Source organism: Zingiber officinale, chromosome 8B (genome assembly GCF_018446385.1).
Source record: "Zingiber officinale cultivar Zhangliang chromosome 8B, Zo_v1.1, whole genome shotgun sequence".
Taxonomy (NCBI): domain Eukaryota; kingdom Viridiplantae; phylum Streptophyta; class Magnoliopsida; order Zingiberales; family Zingiberaceae; genus Zingiber; species Zingiber officinale.
The window spans coordinates 42,361,521-42,381,280 of NC_056001.1; the positions used below are offsets into that span (position 1 = coordinate 42,361,521).

The 19,760-nt window shown below is 36.5% G+C and overlaps 1 protein-coding gene across 1 annotated transcript; it reads right to left on the reverse strand.

The window, feature by feature from the left end:
* Nucleotides 1-6,840: 6,840 nt before the first annotated feature.
* On the reverse strand, nucleotides 6,841-18,097 carry LOC122014983 (hydroxymethylglutaryl-CoA lyase, mitochondrial-like). The gene is made up of 9 exons (XM_042571566.1): nucleotides 17,631-18,097; nucleotides 16,544-16,874; nucleotides 15,541-15,724; nucleotides 12,795-12,974; nucleotides 12,029-12,109; nucleotides 11,775-11,938; nucleotides 7,836-7,972; nucleotides 7,307-7,422; nucleotides 6,841-7,212 (listed from the first exon to the last, which is right to left on the reverse strand). The coding sequence occupies exons 2-9, from the start codon at nucleotides 16,789-16,791 to the stop codon at nucleotides 6,964-6,966; spliced, it is 1,359 nt and encodes a 452-aa protein (XP_042427500.1). The 5' UTR covers nucleotides 16,792-16,874; nucleotides 17,631-18,097; the 3' UTR covers nucleotides 6,841-6,963.
* Between the last annotated feature and the right edge of the window lie 1,663 nt (nucleotides 18,098-19,760).

The window sequence follows — 19,760 nt, forward strand, 5'->3', positions numbered from 1 at the left end:
CTTAGGATTCTGCTTGCTTGTGTTGGATAAGGATTATCGATGGTGCACATGATGATATGTTGTGGATTTGGGAGATGATGGTTTGCACCATGCAACTGCAGCAAAAGTAGAATGACAGTGATGGAGATAGGAATCGATCTGCTTGGGTAATCATTTCGCCCATGACTCCATCACTGTGTCTGTGTGATGGTTAAAAAGGAAGAAAGATGCGTGATGGTGCATGCATTTCATGGCCACGGTTATGGTGATCTAGCTCCTGCATACCGATTTGACCTAACGGATTCAACCGCCACTGCTAGAGATTGTGTTTAACCGTAATTAATGAAGTGGCTAGGCTCCCCTTAATTTTTTGTTACTTATTTATCTATCGCTAATATTTGTTGGGCAATAATATTGATTAAAAGGGGGCATTTATTTATTTATGTTTATTAAAAAAAGACACTAAAAGTTAAGGGGAGCCTAGCCACAAGGTCATTCATACTTACTAATCCGAACACCTTGTTATCCAATAGTCGGTCTTCTATCATACGGTCGATCGATCCTAAAGTTGATCGGACCTACGAGACTTGGCTTCTCAATAGATCTTCAGCATGAGCTTACGAGCATATTACCGACTAGACTTATGGCCAGTCGTATTTATAGGATTCAACTCTCTCTTCAAAGGGTAAATTACATAAGATTATTCTCATTACAAAGCCGGGCAGACATAGAGACTGTAGGCATACCTCGTTCGTCCATGTATCTATCCAGGTTATATTCCAAGAGACAACATTAGTAGGAAATCCCAACAGATTGTTAGAATAACAGTTATTCGTCAAAGAATATTCTTCGATTACAACATATGTATTCAATGGAACCTTCTTACAAAGATGACTATACATATACACGATACTGTTCATATACATATAACAGAAGATTTCTCAGAAGATAATTGTACAGATGCCAGACTATACACCTTCCATCCGATGTCATCTGACATCAAATATTCTTTATCACCTCATTATTGCGAGGTTATCAAAGGTAATATAAAGGGGGGTTCTTTCCGCTGGAGATACATTTTAACACGCTTTACTTACTAGAGCACAAGATTTCTCTCTATTACACTCACTCTGTTGGACCTCATGGTAGTTTTGATGTGATCAACCAAGTTAGTTAGGTCCTGTTGTGTTTGATCCCTGTGTCTGAGTGTGCAGGAGCTTAGGAGCATAGGAAGTCGAGCGGAAGACGCAGCTAGCGAGAAGGACGACACGGGAAGGGAGCCGACGGGCTTGGTGCGTCCGAAGGACGAGAGAGCTGCGGAAGAGTACTCCGGTGGACGTGAAGAGCGTGCGCGGCGTTCGAGGGACGTTAAGTCGCGACGGAAGGCTGCTCGAGGAGAAGGCCGGGAATTGGGCTCGGGTGAGCCCTATTCCGGTTGGCCGCAATCACCCAAAAGAACGGAGCTTCGGAAGCAAAGCGAAGAAGAAAAGGAGTCAAAAGAGGCTGGAAATTACTGTAGCAGAAAGTTACTGTAGCAGAAGTTACTGTAGCTTGAAGGCGCCTTAAACAAGCTTGAAGGCGCCTTCAAGCCTGTTCAAGGCGCCTTGAGCAGGCCATTTTGATCGTTTGCTCTAAACCTTGTTGGAGGCGCCTTGGACCCTCGGGATAGACTTTCCAGGAGTTATAAAAAGGCCCCTGGAGCTAGGAATTCAACAACAACTCAAGCAATCAATCTGTAATCAATTCCTAGCAACTAAGTGAGCGTTCTAAGTGTAAAAAGGCTTCTCCGCCTACAGTAAAGGAGATTCTGATAGTAGAGCTTTTTCATCGCCCTGGATTAACAACCTCCTTGGTTGTAACCAGGTTAAATTCTGTTTCTGTTTCTTTTTTTGTCTCTTTAATTTAGTTGTTATTTTATTGCTGATTGAAATTCTGAGTTGAAATCCGAGGAGGGTATAGTTTGTTTTTGTTTTTAGCAATTCACCCCCCTCTTGCCGGTCTCCGCTGCACCAACAAGTGGTATCAGAGCCTGATCGCCTCAGAAGGACTAACCGCCAACTGAAGCACTACGATCAAGACGATGGCCGGAGCGAACATCCATCCCCCGAAGTTCGAAGGAGATTTCACTACATGGAAGCGAAAAATGGAGGTATTTTTTAAAACCGATTTTGATATTCTTATTACAATGAAATATGGTTTTGCAGCGCCGAAAGACAAAGAAGAAAACACATGGAGCAAGAAGGAGCAAGCCGATTTCGTCACCAACGGAAAGGCAGAGTTCCACCTGCTCAGTGTGCTGCCGCCGCAAGAAGTAAATCGGATCGGAAGCTACGTCTCAGCGAAAGATCTCTGGGAAAAATTCCTGGAGCTACACGAAGGTACTTCCGAAGCGAAGCTAGCGAAGCGCGACATCCTCCGGAACCAGTTAACGAACCTCCGGATGAACCAAGGCGAGAAGGTAGCGCAACTCCAAGCGAGAATCAAGGAGCTAATAACGCAACTAACGAACCTTGGAGAAGAGGTAACCAACCGGGACTCTATCCGGTACGCGCTCAACGCCTTCCCTAGAACTCCAGAGTGGGCTTCCTTAGTAGATGCGTATTACATCTCTAAGGACCTCGAGGTAAGTACTTTAGAACAATTATTTTCCACTTTTGAACTTCACGAATCTCGAGTTTCAGAACCCATCGGAGCAGAGAAGACAAGTCAGAACATTGCCTTAAAGGCAAAGATGAACAATTCTGACTCCGAAGCCTCAGTCGACGAATCCGAAGCGGCACTACTGGTAAGACGCTTCAATAAGTTTTTTAGTACTAATAAATTTAAATCGCAGAGGCATCATCGAAAGAAGAGGACGGTTCGCTGCTACAACTGCAACGAAGAGGGACACATCAAAGATGACTGCCCAAAACTAAAGAGAAAGGAGAAAGAAAGGGCAAAGCCAAAATACAAGAAACCAGAACCCTCCAAGCACAAGAATCTGAAGGCTACTTGGTTAGATTCGTCAACCTCCGAATCGGAAGTCGAAGAATTCTCGGGACTAGCACTGATGGCCAACCATCAGAAAGAAGAAACGTCCAGCTCAGAGATGAGCATCGATGAAGGGGGAGGAACATCAGAAGAAGAAAGCAGCAGTGAAGGGGGAGCGTCACCAGACCAGGTAAGTAAGGTACGCAATCTAACCCCAACTCAATCTTTCAAATTTATCAAGTCTCTTTCTAAAGAGTTAGATCAATTAGAAAAAGAGAATGCTGAACTAAAGTTGAACTTAGCAAGAGCATGCCCATTAGAAATGTATGATCATCTAAAATCAGAAAATGAAAATTTAAAATTAGAAATTGAAAAATGATGCATGCTTAAAGAAATTTCCAAAGTAAAAAATTAGAACTTATGGTAAATTAAATTGGTATATAAGGAAACATCAAGGTCAACTTAGAAAAATACCAAGAAACTATGTACCCCCTAGATTTTTGAATAATCCTATAGGAAGGAACCTCTATTGGGTTCCAAAATCTGTGCTTAATTAATTTTTCAAAAATTAAAAGCTTAAAGTGAGAGAATTAAACATTGAAATTCTTTATGGAAGCTTTGTCTAAGGAAGTGGTTGTTGCTCCAATAACTAAGAAGGCCTAGTGCCTCGCCACAACCTGGAAGCTAAAATATTGGAAGAAAATGTTTAATTAACTTTTTTTTTTGAAAAAGCATTAAACTAGAATCAAATAATGCTTTAAAAGTTTTTAAATCTTTTTAAATTCTAAAAAGTCAGATTGTGAAAATAAAAAAAAAATATTGACTTAGAAATTTTTTTTTGACTTAAAAAATTTTTTTCTGAAAATTCAAAAATTTGACTTAGAAATTTTTTAGAAAAATTTATTTTTCCTTAGAATTTTTTTTTCATATTGGCTTAGAAATTTTTTTTGGAAAAATTCATTTTGACTTAATTTTGACTTAGAAGATTATTTTTTTTGAAAAACTTAGAAATTTTTTTTGAATTCATTTTTAACTTAGAATTTTTTAAAATTCTATACATTTCACTTAACTTAAGTTATTTGTTTCAGATTTTCTTAACCCTATTTTTGCTGTGATCAAAGAGGGAGAGAAAAGTACAAGTTTAGGGGGAGTTAGAAAAAATTTAAAATTTCTGTTATTATTTTTATAAAAAGTGTTGCAATTTTACTAATTGTAAAAATTATGTTTAACTTGTTAGTTTAGTAATTTTTCTTTAAAATTACTTTTTATGTCTATTTTAACCCTAACTTGAACTTGGGTTGATGCACATCAAAAAGGGGGAGATTGTTGGACCCCATGGTAGTTTTGATGTGATCAACCAAGTTAGTTAGGTCCTGTTGTGTTTGATCCCTGTGTCTGAGTGTGCAGGAGCTTAGGAGCACAGGAAGTCGAGCGGAAGACGCAGCTAGCGAGAAGGACGGCACGGGAAGGGAGCCGACGGGCTTGGTGCGTCCGAAGGACGAGAGAGCTGCGGAAGAGTACTCCGGTGGGCGTGAAGAGCGTGCGCCGCGTTCGAGGGACGTTAAGCCGCGACGGAAGGCTGCTGGAGGAGAAGGCCGGGAATTAGGTTCGGGTGAGCCCTATTCCGGTTGGCCGCAATCACCCAAAAGAACGGAGCTTCGGAAGCCAAAGCGAAGAAGAAAAGGAGTCAAAAGAGGCTGGGAATTACTGTAGCAGAAAGTTACTGTAGCAGAAGTTACTGTAGCTTGAAGGCACCTTAAACAAGCTTGAAGGCGCCTTCAAGCCTGTTCAAGGCGCCTTGAACAGTCTGTTTTGACCGTTTGCACTGCGGATAAAGTTTTATCCGCTGACCGAGCTGGAGGCGCCTTAAACCTTGTTGGAGGCGCCTTGGACCCTCGGGATAGACTTTCCAGGAGCTATAAAAAGGCCCCTGGAGCTAGGAATTCAACAACAACTCAAGCAATCAATCTGTAATCAATTCCTATCAACTAAGTGAGCGTTCTAAGTGTAAAAAGGCTTCTCCGCCTACAGTAAAGGAGATTCTGATAGTAGAGCTTTTTCATCGCCCTGGATTAACAACCTCCTTGGTTGTAACCAGGTTAAATTCTGTTTCTGTTTCTTTTTTTGTCTCTTTAATTTAGTTGTTATTTTATTGCTGATTGAAATTCTGAGTTGAAATCCGAGGAGGGTATAGTTTGTTTTTGTTTTCAGCAATTCACCCCCCTCTTGCCGGTCTCCGCTGCACCAACACACTCAAATTTACTGTAGTTCCTTTTCACTTCTCGCTCGATCATTTACTGTTTTGAGTATCGGAGAGCCTATGTCAGGACCCTTCCTTGATTTTTGCCCTAACATTCTGTTGGTTCGTTTGAGTGTGCGCATAGAGGATGAAGACACCTGGAGCCCTTTTCCTACTCCAGCTCATCATCTTCTTCTCTCGTTCAAAGTCTTCTTCCAGTCAACAACATCATCACCTACCCAGCAAGTCATCGACCAATTGTATAAATAGGCTAAGTATGTGTTTTAGCAACTATGATGGCAAAAGGCGAATACGCTCGCCCCCAGCGTCTCCATTAACCCGTCCCAGGGTCAATACGGAGGAGATAAATCACGGGCGGCTACTAGCCTTTGGAATAGTGACTAGCACATAAGGGAGACATTTACCTCGGCTTTGCTGAGATTCAAATCCCAGACCTCATGATGGAAACACCTCATGCGCTAGCTACTAGACCCATCCGAGGGGACATGTGTTTTAGCAACTATGAACTCATACATAGTTGCTATAAATATTATAAAAGTTATGATTTCGTAGCTACTATAATACATATTTAATTATTTAAAATATTCATATTATATTAGCTACGATTTTGTAGCTATTATAATATGAATTTGACATGTTCACTTAACATTTATATTGTAGCAGCTATGAAATCATAGCTGCTACAACTCAGACTTGTTCTATTCAATGACATTCACGTATAATAATTATAAAACGGTAGTTGTTACAATATTTATAACAACTACGAACAATGTGAACTTGTTATGTTATACAAGTACAATGATTGATGGATGGGATGTCCTTTTGATTAAAAAAAAAATCAAAAAGGGGCGACACTGGGATGATTTCAAAAAAAAAAAATGGTCGCCTTTTTTTATTTTTATACCCCTATTTGTTAAAAAATTGAAGGGGAGTATAATACAATGATAAAATTATTATTATATAACTTGTGATTAACGAAACATCTTATAATGTCGGATAAAATTGCACACGAGACATGACTCCATATGATTTGACCCTTTCCAAGACGAGATGAGATCCTCTGTCCCAAAAATAATATCCCCGTGTCCCAGCACCGATCGGACGAACTAAATCACATCTCAAGGATGCAGTGTACATCATAAAAATATCATAACCATCCGATTAACGCTGGAATACGGGGACACAATATTTTTGGGACAGAGGATCTCATCTCTTCCAAGACCTCTCTCTCATTGACAAAAACTTGATATTTGACCCTTTCCAAGACCTCTCTCTTATTGACAAAAACTTGATACCTGAACCATCCTTTTTTATTTATTTTAAAAAATATTAGTATTAAGCATTGTAAATTAATTAATACATGTTTATGTTACTTTGCGATTAGTCCGACCTCAAGACACAACAAAATATTTTTTAAAAAATTTTAACAACACATCTAAATAATACAAAATAATAATTTTAAAAAAGAATTATAAATAAATTATTTTTCTATGAACAAACTATAGATAGGTAATAGCATTCTCAATAGTTATTTCCAACACTGTAAGAACTTACAAAGAACTAAACTCTCCATTAGCATAACAACTACACCAAGAGACTAAAAAAAACAGTGAAGAAACAGCAAAGCGACAAATTGTAATATTTCACTTTATTAAAGTTTAATTATGCGCTTAAAGTCACTGATGGACATTTAGGCATGATTAATTATTTCAATACAGAAAGAACAAGTCGGATTTCTTTGTTTATACTTTGCATTACATCTTGGAGGCCCCTGCGGTAACTCTGCTCAAAGCAATGGCAACTTTCGATCCAGACTGACGTCCCAAGTGCTTGGAAATGAAGTCACCGGCCGCCATAAGCTTCCCTAAATCCACGTTTGTTGTTACGCCGAGACCATTAAGCATGTACACAACATCTTCAGTGGCGACATTGCCGGAGGCACCCTTTGCATATGGGCAGCCGCCTAGTCCAGCGACAGAAGAGTCAATTACACTGATCCCCATCTGTCTCAAATAGCAATGGATCAGATGAAAAACAGAAAGAAAACTTGGCATGGCATTCATTCCCAATAGCCTGACAAAATCATTGTTTGCTTACTTGGAGCGCGGCGAATATATTTGCGAGTGATTGGCCGTAGGTGTCATGGAAATGGACAGCAAGCTTGTCTACCGGGATGACAGACATTACAGCATCAAGCATTGGACTTACGGTGCCTACAAGGAATAAAAGGAGAGAATTTACAGAATATTTTTTTGTTTATTAGGAACAAATAGAAGGAAAAAATGAAGAGAATCATGTCCCCGCTTTCTTTGAACTAATTACTAATCGAGATAACAGTAGGTGAAAAACTGAAAGGAAAATATAGCTAAAATTATATTTAAAAAATCTGCAGTTTGTAAACAATCAACTTATAGCTTTCCATCCTTTTTAAGCAAATACAATGGTGATGTTAACTGACTTCTAATAAAAGATTCATGTGTTATATTAGAATGAAACCAATGGTTTAAGGATATTGAAATTTCATGAGTTAATAAATATCATGAAAACATGGAAACTGCAGACCGACCAATCTTGTACATAGACTGCACTATCACTATAGTATCGGATGTATGTGTGCAAATATTACCTGGAGTACCAACTCCAATTGTATCACCAAGTGAAATTTCATAACAACCAATATCATAAAGCCGTTTAGCCACATGCGCCACCTTTTTTGGAGGCACCGGTCCCTCTACAGGACAACCCACAACACAAGACACATACCTACCAATTAAAATCCCTAGAATCAGTCAGATTTGTCTTACCAAATAACAAGGCCATAAAATGTATTTGAAAATAACAACATGACAAAGAGACCAGTGTTATGAATGGTAATTTTCTAACATGAGGAATGATAATAGTATTCATAAAGTAGAGAATATAAACTACAGGGAACAAAGAACGATCGTCAAATTATAAAGCAAAATAACAATCTGCTTAGCAACCAATATGCAAACACCAGAAAAGATCATACTCAAATTAAGGATGACCAAAACATTTGATAGAGAAACTATGTGGATCTCTGCATAAGGCCTAATTACCCTTGGAAGTTCTGAAATTATGCATGTTCTGTATTGGTGAATGTGCCAATCACAACTCTAGTTGTTGGGAAAGATAACTTCCTAGCCATAAGCAGAAGAGAGTAGCCATGTGTCTATCGTGCTGATAGAGGGCCTAAGGCAATTCCCAATGATTAGACATCAGCAATTATGGCAGTTAAGCCCACTTAAATTAATAACCCCCAACAAGGGATAAGTCAAAGAGAGTCATTGTCCCCCAATAAAGTTAACACTCTTAATGGTGGCAAAAGGCGAATACACTCGCCCCCAGCGTCCCCACCAACCCGTCACAGGGCCAACACGGAGGAGGTAAATCACGGGCGACTACTAGCCTTTAGAATAGTAACTAGCACATAAGGAGGACATACCTCGACTATGTCAAGATTCGAACCCCAGACCTCATGGTGGCAATACCTCATGCACTAGCCACTCACAAAAGGTGAATACGCTCGCCCCCAGCGCCCCCGCCAACTCGTTCTAGGGCCAACACAGAAGAGTGTTAAAGTTAACACTCTTAATGCAACTAGACTAATTAGTCTTGATGATGCTAGCATTGCTTTGAGACTTTGATGATCTTGGCAATTAAATTGAAAAGAATCTTGAACTAAATTGATATTTATTTAAGCAAAAATATAGATATATATTTTCTACTGATAGGGTAGCCAAGGCATTATCATTTTCTCGTGTTATTTAGGGACACTTCAGAGGTACTTAGTGCATTTTGAAACTTAGATGGGTTCAAGTGTAAAGTGGGGTTCTTGTAATTCACTGTATTTATGTCGAAGAATCAAATTGCGAAAATTGGCCACATGTTCTTGTAAAAATCTAGTTTCACTAATTAACACTGAAATAGACTTACACAATTAGCACTATAAACAAAAACAAATTTTTCCAAATCACAGTTCAAATTTGGGGCCTTCAGCATTTCAGCTTGAAACTATTTGAAGTTTGATGTAAGCTGCATTGAGACTCAACTTTTCTTTCATAGCACTTGATCTGATTCAGATTAGGAAATATTGAGTCAGTACAGCTTCATTTCTGGTTACCTTTTCTCCTCTTCAGTCATTTTCTTTCATTGCCTCACCGCATACAATGCCTTCTAATATGAAATCAAACTGAAACGCATGACACACAATACAGGCAGCATGTCTCTGGTTCTCCATCCAAACACATTCAAATTAAGCCTAAACACATGTAGATCTTTTAGATTCCTTAGTTAATCAGACCATGTTGGATGGCTTCATGGCTTGGAAGCATTGACAGTCCAAACGATTGGGAGAACTAATGAGAGCATCATAGCACAATAGCTCTAGAAAATGCTTATTTATCTTTAACTGATCATATCCACAGATAACTACCATGGTATCTGGTGAAAAATGGACCTAGTGATCCTCATGAATATGATTCTGATTTCACCAATTGAATTTTTAGGCCGCATTTCTTGCAAAGAAGAGAACCTAGGGAAGAGTACTGACTAAGTGGAAAGAAGATGGAAGGACAGATGAAAGAAATTATTCCTCACTTGTATCTACTTTGAGGGATTGAACAAAGGGCATAATTCTTCCTCACACTTATTGGAGGAGAGGGAAATGGAAAAGATTTTTTTTTTTTTTTGTCAAAATTACATTTCAATTACTTAAAAAACAAAAAATAGTAAATAGATAAACTTCAAAAAAAATAATTTATATTTTTTTGTTGCAAAATTTTATGTTTGAAACCAAATCGGTCACTTTCTGCACACTTTGGATGGGAGTCCAAGGAAAGGTGGGGGAATCACTTCTGCTCGTGCACCTTTCCCTCTCTCCATTTCTTCATAAGAGAACGAAGGAAAAGGTGGACCTTGCCCAACTTTTCCGTCACCTTGTTCCTCTCCCTCATTCTTTCCAAAGTAGGAAACACAAGCTTGGGGTTGAGGTCACTCTAACATCACTTATTGGTACCATCACCATAAGACAAACTTATCCCAACTACTAGAGGTAAGGTACATGAAACTTATCACTCCAATTTTATGAAGAGATTATACTGCTAAAGATATTGAAATCAAATAAAGTTTTATTAAATTAACTAAATCTCTATGTTCTCCCTTTCATATTTGTCTTTATTTATAATCCTAGTTAGCCTCATTGACTATCTTTGGTCCACGGAAGTTTCCCACCGGCCACTAGGTAAAAAAATGAGAATCCCAGCTAACCTGACTATCCCTGGAGTGACCGGTCCGACCCCACGAAAGTTTTCCACCGGCCAAAAAAATGATAATGTCAATTAGCCTCATTGACTATCCCTTGGGGTGACTGGCCCGATCCAATAGAAGTTTCCCACCAACCACCAGGGTAAATCAGGAAGCGCATGCAGTAGCCAGCCCAGAAGCCCAGCATCCTTTGATTGCGCCCTCTATTTGGAGGAAAAATTCCTACAAATACGTCATAACTGGGGATTGAACCGCGGGTGCCTGGGTGACAACCTGGATGTCCTACCGCGACACCATAGCTTCGGGAAAAGCTTTCATATTTGTCTACTATAATCAATCTCTATTATCCACTTTGATCATGCCATTATAAAAGATCACCAATACAATCAATACCAATAAAGTAGATGCTCAAATCTACTACCATAAATTGTGCCTATAGAACTGAAAAGTAATGTACCTAGAATGTGAAATCACTTCCACTACAAAACAATGCAACAAATTCTTGGTCTCCATGGTAGAAACAATACACTGAACATCTCGTGCATAATCAAGATCAGGTTTTCCCAAAACAAACATAAAAGAAAATTGAGAAGAGTGATATAATGTGAAGCCTACTTGTTGATGAGAATAAAAAATCATACGATATGAGAGATTTTGTATATAAAAAACTTCAACAAGTCTATCACAACGTGTATAAAAGCCCTGTTTCTGTGTTGATCTTAGCCACTTATCTATTAGTGTGAATCAGAACATCACAACACAACCAAAGATCATAGAAGCCTAGTCCAATGGCCAAAAAATGACATGGCATTATGATTAAAGTTCATGTTAAATACTTAGTGTATATCTTTTCAAATTAGGCAGTTGGACTAAAGGAAGGAATCATCTGTTATTTCGAATTTGGAACTTTAATCAATTTTCATTCACTCTTTACAATCAGGATAGAATAGAAAGAATCTTCACTCCCAACAGAGCTCCCTGATACTCTCTGTTTACTTTGTGTTGTCTATTTCAATTTACTCTCCTAGGTTACATCTCTCATTTCATCAATTGGCCTCTTATCCACACTCTGTCCGCCATGTTTACATTGTTTTCACTCCATGAGATTGTTTTAGAATTGAGGTAGTCTAGGCTGCATACTATTTTGGATTGAGAAAAAAAAAGAAGTAAGTCCTTCTTAGAGAGATACCTCAACTAAAATAATAAAGAAAAAAAATAAAGGAAGAAATTTCAGTCTAGTATGCTTAAGCTTATTGAAAAATAAGTAGGGGCATCGTACCCACGAACAGGTATTGCCATGTCTTTTGCAGCAGAAACAACTTTATGGTAACGTTCAAGACTTTCTTCAATGCTGCAATTGATGTTGGACACAGAAAAGGACTCAGAAGCTGATGCAAAAACAGCAACTTCCTTTGCACCAGATGCAATAGCTGCTTCAAAACCCTGAATACTGAATACTTAATAACTAGTTCATCCTCCAATAATTATAAAGATATTCCATATGCTTAGGTTACACCTAAATAAGAAGCCTACTTTGAGATTTGGAGTCAAGACTGGAAATTTGACACCAGGTATGAGTGGAATTGATTGCATGACATCCCTTGCATCTGCTAGCTATTGGCAAATGTGAAGAATTAAAAGGATTGGCATATAAAAACTGTCAGCAGAACAATGCCAAAAAAACATGTGTACAGACATTTTTTTAGGTTTACCATGATAAAATTGAGAATATCATAACTTGAGTCTTGAGAAATCATATATTGTTTAGAATTTAGATATTCATCTTTTGTTCTGGGATCAATTTTCATCGAAGTTCAAAGTATGAACCATTCAAGAGTGTAATTTTGGATTCTTCATGCTTACTATCCTAAGAATATGTGAATTTGCATATTAAATTTCTTCTCTAAACAATAAAAGAAAGAAAGATGGATAAGAAATTGTCACTCGAATAGTTTATGTTGGAGTGACTCAACGCAATAAATATAAAGTGAGACTAAGACACCTTTGTTTTATTGAATTTGGAGCGAAGGGAACTGAACTTGACTCCCTGTAAGCTCACCATAGTCCTTTCTTGAAATATCAATCACATAGTCTGTGATTTAAGCTATATTCTTTCTTATATTAGTGAAAGAGAAGAGAATTCAATGTTGTGTTAGTACCCTGTACTTTCAAACACAGGCAACCAGAGACCCAAATTCCCATTGTATTCAAATTCTTAATGGATTATTGTAAGTAAAAGCAAATTCAAAAGTCAAGTTTCAGATAAATAGGATCATTTAATGGTGAGAGAGATTTCCACCTGTGGTACCCATTTTGGAGAGACAAAACTTGTAGCCTCAATAACAGATAGTCCCGAGGAAACCAACTTTTGTATCAATTCAACTTTTACAGGTGTGGGTATAATGAGTTTTTCATTTTGCAATCCATCTCGGGGACCAACTTCTACTATCTTGACAAATCTTGGCATACCTTTGAGGATCTGCAAGACAAGTTAATTAATCTCTAATTATTTGGTTTACTTAATTGGATAGCAATAGCAAATGAATCAGCATAAAAAGGAAATGGTTGGCACATTGCAAAATTAGCATATATGACTGAACTGTGACACTGCTTCAACTAATACATAGTTGTTATGGTCTTGACCACAAAGTGTCCCCACATTGGATGTGAGATTATTCCTGTTGGGGTGGAAGCAACAAGATTAAATACCTCACAACAATGGCATTATATGGATTCAAACCCACATATTAACAAAGACTCTTCTAGATATATCTCACTTACCACTAGACTGAGCATCTGTTGGTCAACAAACACATAATTATGAGATACATCATAGAGATTGTTGTTGGATTTCTATTATAAACCTTGAAAGTAGATGAAAAAGGTGATTCAAGACCATGGTCTGCATGATTTACTCGTATGGCATCTCTGACAATATGTAATTGATATGGAACAGTAATTTTGATCCTTGATATTAACAGTAGAGTTGTGATTTCTCAATTTCAGCCAAATGATACAATGCAAAAAGAAGGATATACACTAATTTAGCTCATCATAGTGTACTGGTTTAGATAGCTTACACTATTCATGGTCATCTTCCAATTATGTTGGAAAACAGTAGATAATACAATATAGAAGTCCATTTTACGGTGTGGTTAAGATCGTCCCAACAAATCTTGTCTACTATGAGATACTTATCTGAACAATATTCAGCTATAAATAACTACCTGATCAGTTGATCAATCATAAGATATTTCCTCTGGCAGAGTTAACCATCATTTTAAGAGAACTTGAAGAACTGGTGGATAATCATCATACAAAGAAAGTCATTGAGTGGTTAATGAAGATAGTTAGCAAAAAGGCAAACTAAACTTCAAATCCTGTACATTTATGTTGTTTCTTCATCCTACATAATAGCTCCTATATTTTTTCTTTAGTGAGAAATTATTAGAATGATCCATGATTTGAACTTCAAAATCTCATACCATGTTAAGTGGCACGGTCAACACATATTGTTTCAGTAAACTATCGAAACCGATACTAGTTCAATCCTATGTTGTTGTGCCCGAAAGTATAATAGTTGTGTTGTGCCCGCCAATAGGCATAACAGGTTGAACATGGTTGACTTTCTTTGGGTTGTGCTCATGCCGGCCCAGTTCATGGGCAACAAATCATGCTATGCTAGCATGGGGTTAGGGGCAATGGGTTGTGCTCTGTCTAGGAGCCATTGAATCTGATTAACTTTTTAGTATTTAAATTTTTAACTAATATTTTTGTGATTGCTAATTGCTATACTTATTTTAAAAAAAAGTGGAAATGAATTACTTATTTCAACATGCTTGAACAAATGTTCAGCACTATCACATGGTATAATACGACAATTTAATTTAATTTAATTAACTATCTAATTTCTATGACCTTATTTTTACAAGTTAATAGACTAATGAAATTATTAAGGAATAAAAACCACAAAGTTCGTCTCGGCACGCTTTCATGTATGTGTTTCAAATGTCAGCACAATACAATGTCAAACCCATACCATTACAGCCGAGGATCTAAACTCCTACATGGACTTTAAATCTTGCGCACACAAGTACGTCTCTTCTTATTCATTTTCTTCTTCATCTCCTTTCTCTATCCACCTCTAACTCGCCACCAACACCATGCATTAACACTTCAGCATGAAATTGAAACTGTACCATATCAATTAAAAACTAAAACTCGGGAACAAGCTAAGATTCAAACCTTCATTCTGCCACATACCTCCTATTATAATAGGTATGCATTTAAAAAGTCATTTATGACATTTTCTTGTGTCTGCCAGTCCATACAAACTGGGAGATCCATTGCTTTAGTGCAATTTGCAAAAAATTCATGTCATTAGTGAGGTCAACCAGATAATCAAATAATATGCTGCATGGTCACTATGTTATCCATGTTCTCAGGTTTGGATAGCACGAAAGCATTGATCTTATCATTATCCAAACAATTTAGAACATCTCAATAATCTTTTGAAACTGTCCATTCATGCAAAGTCAATGTTCTTAACACTTTACCTTGAGGACAGTATTTCATGTTAGAACACACAAAATAATAATAATAAGAATAATAATAAATGAAAATAGAACACCAAACTTTTTAGAGCATAATTTTCAGTAGATGTTCATCAAGAGGCCTGAAGGAAGTAACTCTACTTAGTTGGCTATACACATACAAAAATAGCTCAGAATTTACATAATGGATAAAGTTATGTTTGCATTTTAGTTAATATTTCAAAGGATATACACATACAGCCATACAGGTCATATTCACCATGTTACAAAAATGATAATGATCATATATTGATAATTTGGACAATGATCTTTATTTATGTAGCACAAAAACTGACTCCCATATAAGAAGTTGCCATGTATAATGTGCATCATGTTTAATATTGACATTTTAAAAACGGCAATTTCTGATACTGATACCAACAAACCCATTTACAAGAAAGAAACCATCAAGAGTATTTGAATGAAAAAAAGGAGGTTCAATTTGAGCACAACCTTGTCTGTCTTTCCTTTTAGTTCCAATTCGCTGGAATAGGATATATTCTGATAATTTTGCAGACGCCATGAATCACACAAAATGTTCAAAATCATTGGATTCCTATTAGTGTGTAATATTTTCCCACTAAGGAGATCTCCATGTAAAATATCCTTTTGTTGTCTTCTCCAACTATATTCTTCACTGGAAAAAAAAACACAGTTGGTTACGGGCAAGATATCCTGGAAATGTTATTTTGAGAGAAAATGATAGTGAAAAATACTACAAACTGTGGTAGACACGCGCAACTCTGACTATAGCAAACAATATTTTATACATGTTATTCTATTGTACCCAACATTATAGTATCACAATAAATGAACAGCATCGAAGTTAAATTACTTATATTAATCTAGTTGAGAGAAGCAAAAATTGTAATATTATCATTTGCTGAAGGAGATTGTAAGTTTATAACTGATTTATGTATAGCCTTATGTATGAGGCTGTCTTGTATTACTATAATTTCTAACAATCCACTAACTAATTAATAAAAAACATAACTTATTAGTTCTAAAAATCCTTTTAAGCTAGCTAGACATAGATAATATTGAGTTTAGCTTCTTTCATTAAATATAAAGTCCCTAAAAGCTGAAAAGACACTCAATGGAGATGACAAAAAAACATAATATCAGTATAGTGGTTGAGAAGCATGATGATGTGACGCTATGGACTCATTTTTAAAAGGCCTGTAGATGATGACAACAAGCTTCAAGAGAGATCTTCAAATGACTATACTGTACTAGAATCCCAAATATATGTGGTGTGATGAAAAGAATAGGAAAAGATTTAATACTACTAAACCTAAAGATAAAGATAACTGATAGCAAATATATCTCGAGAGAAAACACAATCCTTAGAGAATGCAACAGCAACATAAAAAATATTATTAAACATTAACTGGATGAAGAACATTTGTGTTGCTGGATGGTTGATCATAGATTTTGAGTAAAAGATGAAGCTTACTTGCTGGTGTTAGACCGACTGCACCCTCTAGTCCCAGTTAGGCAAGTACCCAAATCCATTTTAGTAACCTTTGAAGTGTTCCTTTGAAGCCTACCTAAGTCACTCGATCTTGGAATGTTGTCAAGACTCAGAGGGTCTTGTAAGGTTGGCATCTTTGAACTGGATGTCAAATTAGAAATTGGAGAAAAGGCTATGGAGAAGAAAGTAGTCCACCTTCCGCGCTTAGAGAAAATGTTCGAAGACAGCATTATATCAAAAGGATCGCATGGGAGTTTGAAGCACTCGAGACGAAACTAACACAATTCTTCAAGTGCCTGATTACTGGAAAATTCTGCAGTGGAGATACAGAAAATCATTCAGAGACATTTTATAACAATATTGCCAAATTAAAATAAAATTATACAAAGTACATTTGTACTTAACAGAGAGCAAATATAGGGTATACACGTCAACAAAATGCAGAAGAAAAACGGTTCTACTGAGACCATTTTCCAGTAAATTCCTTCATTTATTTTAACTAGACATAATTATTCCTAGTTTAATAATGACAAACCTTCATTGGCCCTGACTATAGTGCCCGTCAATGATATGATTAGAAGATACCATTAAAGCATGATTAAACATGTCTTTAGGCAGATCATTATATCCATTAACAAGAAAGAAGGGTCATTCAAATTCCACTAAGGTAAGAAGAAAACAACACAAAGATAGGAATATGACAGAGTTAGAATTTGCAGACACCAGTGCCAATTTTATAATCGCATGAGAAAGCATGAGCCAATTCAGCTGCTTTTCTGTTAACTAATTCACTTTCTTCTATAGGAAACCCTACACCAATGTAAGAAGTCGATGAACACAACTTGGATGAGGCCTATATAAGTCGACAGATAACTCAGGAGTCACTCTCTTATCCAGGGTCTACGTATTAATCCCACTTTCCCAGTTGAGAGTTTCCAATTGTAAAAAATACAAAACGGGACGTCTTCACTTTCCGCTTGATTATTTATTTGGAATTCAACCTTATCTCTCTACATAAACGAACCTGGATTAATGTTGAGCATCCCTGATTACAAGATGCGATACTTACACGAGTAGGAAAATCCTTTCCTTGGTGTCAAAAGTCCCAAAATCCTTTCCCAAATTGCCGCCCAAAAGAAGAGAAACACTACCCTCGCTGCATCCCTTGATCCAATGCCCAAAATAAAATGTCACCAGCCTAGAGAGGTGAGGAGAAGGTGACTGGTCCCAACGATCCGTCGATCAAAAAAACCCTTCTCACTGTCACGGACGATCCACGACTACACGAACTCGTCGATCACTATTAATCGGCTGCGATTGCCACGGCAAGGGGCTCGGCTGCGGGTGATGCAAGCGAAGACTGGGCGACGGCTGGACGCGAGGACGGACACTGATGGAGTCGGGGGACGAAGACGTTAACCGGGGGCGCAATCGGGCGGCGTCGCGCGCGCGAGAGAGAGAGAGAGAGGCGACGATGGTGACGTCGGCACGGTGGGAGAGAGAGAGGATTTTAACAGATAACCCAAAACTTTACGCCCGAGCAAAAAACTTCTAGTAAAATTTCATATTATCATTCTGATAATTTTATATAATGTTTATTAAATAATTTAAAATGATTAAATAATAAAAAATAATCATATAATAATTTTAGTTTCATTATGGTTCAAAGTGATCTGACTAAAATAGCTATAAATAAAATGATTAAAAAATAATTATATAAAAATTTTAAATAAAAATTACTAAATCTAATAATTTTGACGACAGTTCCTGAATTTGGTCAAAGCTGCTACTCTGAAAATCAATTTCAAAAAGTAAAATCTTATTTTATTTAACTCAGTCAAAAATGAAGATTTTATCAAAATTAATTATTCATTTTTAGCTGGATTCGAATCGGACCTGACCGCTACCGGATGGTAATTTTTGTCATGGTTCGGGCTCGTTGGGAAATTTTGAAATGGAGACGGAGACCATTTGAAATGGACACCTATTATACAGATGGGAGTTATAAAATTTTACCTATGAACGATCTCCGGTCGATCAAGGATTATGGTCCAGAGAATTTTGGTTCATTTGAAAAGAAGATAAATTTGAAAAGTTTTTTTATTTTGAGGTTGAGTTTAGAGATTTTTCAAACCTCCATAGTTGAACGGGATGAAAATGTTATCCTAATTTTTTAAAATAATAATAATAGAATTTCATATTTTTCTATCTTGAATTATTAATATTATTAGGTATGTATTATTTTATATTAGTATTTATATGTTATAGGATTTTTTCATTAATATGAAAGGTATTGAACAATGGACATTTGAAATGGAAATGTAGATGGGGATGAGAATTTAATTCTCCTGGGATTGGGATGAGGATTCATCTATTGAATAGAACCGGGGAGATGAGGATGGAAATATAATTCAGGGACAAAAAATAGAAATGATAAATCTAGCTATCATATGTCTTACTATTTTATTAAAAATCTCTCTCCTTTACTAACTAATTTTAGTGAACGTTAAAATAAATTTAAGTTAATATCCTTTTTTCTATTCACACTAAAAATAATTTCAAGATTTATTAGTAATTCCACAAGTGAAACAATCAGTGATCTAGAATTAGAGACTCAACTGCGACATATTATTATGAATTTTTCTCATCATTAAATTTCTCTGGTTGTTTTATATGAAAAAATATAGTTATTTTTAGTCCTACATCTTAAAATTGACAACACTATGATTAAAGAAGCTTTTATAAATATTTTAGGCCGACAATGTTAAAAAATATACTTTTCTTAGGTTTTTTACTAAGATAAGTATAATATTAAATTAAATTATTTTTTTTTATAGGGAAGTCGTAAGGGTGACACTCAAAAATCCAAACAATTCGGATTTTCAAAGAACCAAATAATTCAGATTTTCAAAAGGCATGTATTTTATCCTAATGACTCTACTAATGACTCTACTTTAGTATTTTAATGCTAAAATACTTTAATTAATATAATTTCATTATAAAGGGTCAATGTGATTTCAATGTATTATATTACATACGCGACGCGTGTCCACGATCACTAGTAAATCATAAAGAATTAAATAATTTTAATATAGGATTTTATCGTAAATTTATAGTAATTTGTGATAATAAAATACTGAAAAAATATAACTATAATTCAGAATCTGAATCGAGGTTCGAAGTCGTCAAATGATCAAGA